Source organism: Otolemur garnettii, unplaced genomic scaffold (genome assembly GCF_000181295.1).
Source record: "Otolemur garnettii isolate 467f Iridium unplaced genomic scaffold, OtoGar3 scaffold00003, whole genome shotgun sequence".
NCBI classification, from domain to species: Eukaryota; Metazoa; Chordata; class Mammalia; order Primates; family Galagidae; genus Otolemur; species Otolemur garnettii.
Genome location: NW_003852398.1, coordinates 25,525,445 through 25,528,019, shown reverse-complemented (window position 1 = coordinate 25,528,019; position 2,575 = coordinate 25,525,445). Strand labels below are relative to the sequence as shown.

The window sequence follows — 2,575 nt, the reverse complement described above, 5'->3', positions numbered from 1 at the left end:
GAGCCAGGATAGGCATTCTTGAGGAGATAACAGCATGTGCAGAAAGACAGGGGAAAGGTCACAGACTGAATCTTGATGTGTGTGTCTTCCTGTTTGCCTCTTGTTTTGACTAATTCTCTCTTTTTTCTATCACAAGAATTTTGACCTTGTGAGCTATATTTCGGTACTCCTACTAAACAGGTGTTTTCTATTGGAGGCTACCATTTAGAAGAAGGTTGTGAATAAATAAGAGATGTATGGGATGCCTCAGAATGGAGGTTTTAAAGAGGGGTCACTCTTGAGTCAGCACATCACCAAGATCTGAGCTTTCCTTCCCATTACAGTCCCGAGCCTTCCTGAAGGACTATTACCGGGACCATAACATCGAGCTTTCCAAGCTGCTGTACAAGATTGGCCAGACACTGCCCACCTGGCTGCGGGAGGACCTCCAGAACACCAGGTAGCTGTGGCCACCATAGCCAGACTGAATGTTTGTGATGGCAGGATGTCCTGCCACACGCTGAGCCAGACTGACCTGCAGAGTGGAGATTGGGCCCAGGGCTGGCCAAGCACTTACGAGCAATACTCTGCTGAGGCCCACACGGGGCCAGGAGAAGAGCCCAGGCAGGTCCACAGCGCCTGAGAGTGTCCACTGCTGGGTCTGTGGCCAACAGGACCTTCTAACCACCAGAGGTCCATTCTGTTCACAGCTTCTCCTAGGGCGCCACTTCATGTTGGTGGATGGGCACTTCCTGGTAGGGGGGGGTCCACAAAGCTCTCTCTTCTGTCCCTCACTGTGTTGCCCCAACCATCCCTTCTCCTTCATCCCGTCGTTCCCTGTTCCAGCAGGGCATCCCCTCAGTATTAGCTGCCATATTTTCCCTGTCCTCTGACAGTAAGGGAGAAGAGCCCAGTTGGGTCTTTTGCCAAACCAGGGAGAGAGACTGGACATTGCCCTGACTTGTTTCAAGCCAGGCTCTTCAGAAGGGTCAGCTGGATCCCCGGAGTCAGCCACTTAGCTGGATGTGAGGGTGGCCATCTCGAGAGAATGCTGAACCTAATACCTTCACATCTCACCTTTCCCTTTTGAGGAAAGACTCTCCGGTTCCTACAGTATCTACCCAGTCCTCATGGCCTCCTGCAGGGCCCTGGGGCACTGCCATGCTGTTTGAGCCCAGAGACCAGGCCTTAGCTGGACCCCTTCTTCACCCTGGGATATGACACGTGTGGTATTTCCTGTGGTAAAAGACTGAGGCGGTTTAGGAGTCTGCCAGTATACATGTGACCATGTACAGGTGTGTCCCCACACCCACCCTGCCTCGGCCTCTGGCAGCCACGGGCAGAGCCAACTACTGCTTTGCCCCAGCTTCCTGTAGCCGAGGGTTCCCAGACACCCCCCACCCCCTTTTAACCTCCCAGATACTAAGAAGCTAAAGTATTTTAATATTTTGGGTTTTTTTCTTGGTGCCAGAGTTTATACCCGGGTGCTGGGGTCGCACTGTGTTTTTTCTATATATATATATAATATGTATATATATATATATATATATTATATTTTTTTTGGTTGGGTTTGTTTTTAATTCAGTTGTACAAAAATGGTGGTAAGCCCCTGTCTCAAGGGGTGTTCTATCTTAGTGCTAGAGAATGAGGCGGAAGGGAGGGAGGGTATGTCTTTATGTGTCTGGGGCCTCACGGAGACAGACAGTATGAAGGTACCCTCAGAGAGGTCTCTCTTTGCTCTCCCCAGTGCCATGGCTGTCCTGGAGCCACCATAAGTGAACAGAGGTGGTGAGAGGTACAGGGAAGCCCTATTCTTTCCAGGAAAGGCTTCATGAAGCCCAGTGACCCTGGGGAAATTTTGGCCAAAGGAAACAGCTGGGGCTGGACTAGGAGCTGGGGCCAAAGCTGGCCCATCACCTCTCCCTCACATGGTGCTAGGCTGGGAGCTGCTCTAGGAGATAGGGTGCCCACTGGGACCCACAGCACTGTCTCCAGGCCCCTGTAGACAGGGGGATCTCTGGGCTGATTTCTGGCTGGAGTCTGCTCCTCTCCCCCCTTAACAATGTGAAGTAACTGAGGCTGGGGTGCTTTTCCCAGCCCCCTTCCAACTGCCAGTTCAGCTTTGAATTGACACCCAGGAAGTACTTTCTGGAGAGGCTTTTCTTGTTCAGAAGACGTTAGCAAGTTGGGCTGAAAGAGTCCTTTGACGGGTATGAAGCAGGTCCAGAAAGGGGAGATGACCTGCTTGGCTCGTCATGGAGCTGGCTGGGAGCAGGGCTGAGCATTGAACCCAAGGCTCCCGATTCCAAGTCCAGTGCTCTTCTTCCAATGCCACACTGCCTCTGAGCCCATCTGAGGACCCTGCTCTGTGCCAGGTTCCTGTCCCTCCCTCTGTCACAACCGTGGTCATTCCAGGATATGGGGACAAACCACTCCTTCCCAGCCAGGGTGCCTTTGAGCCTTCCCATTCCCAGGTGTGTGTTTGCATCACTATCTTGTTCTCCCGCCTTAGAGGTCTTTCCCCAGCCCACAGGGCCTGGGTCTATTCTGAGCTGATTCTCTTTCCTCAAGTTCTCCACTAGGGTGGAGAAGAAGT

The 2,575-nt window shown here is 52.2% G+C and overlaps 1 protein-coding gene across 2 annotated transcripts in view; it reads left to right on the top strand.

Moving 5' to 3' along the window:
- Positions 1-2,569, top strand: part of NDST1 (N-deacetylase and N-sulfotransferase 1) — a 19,365-nt gene extending 16,796 nt beyond the window's left edge. For both annotated transcript variants that reach the window (XM_012808227.2, XM_012808231.2), the window contains one exon: positions 324-2,569. In XM_012808227.2, the coding sequence (XP_012663681.1) occupies positions 324-443 (120 nt within the window). In that variant the 3' untranslated portion in view covers positions 444-2,569. The remainder of the gene's footprint in view (positions 1-323) is intronic.
- Positions 2,570-2,575: the final 6 nt, after the last annotated feature.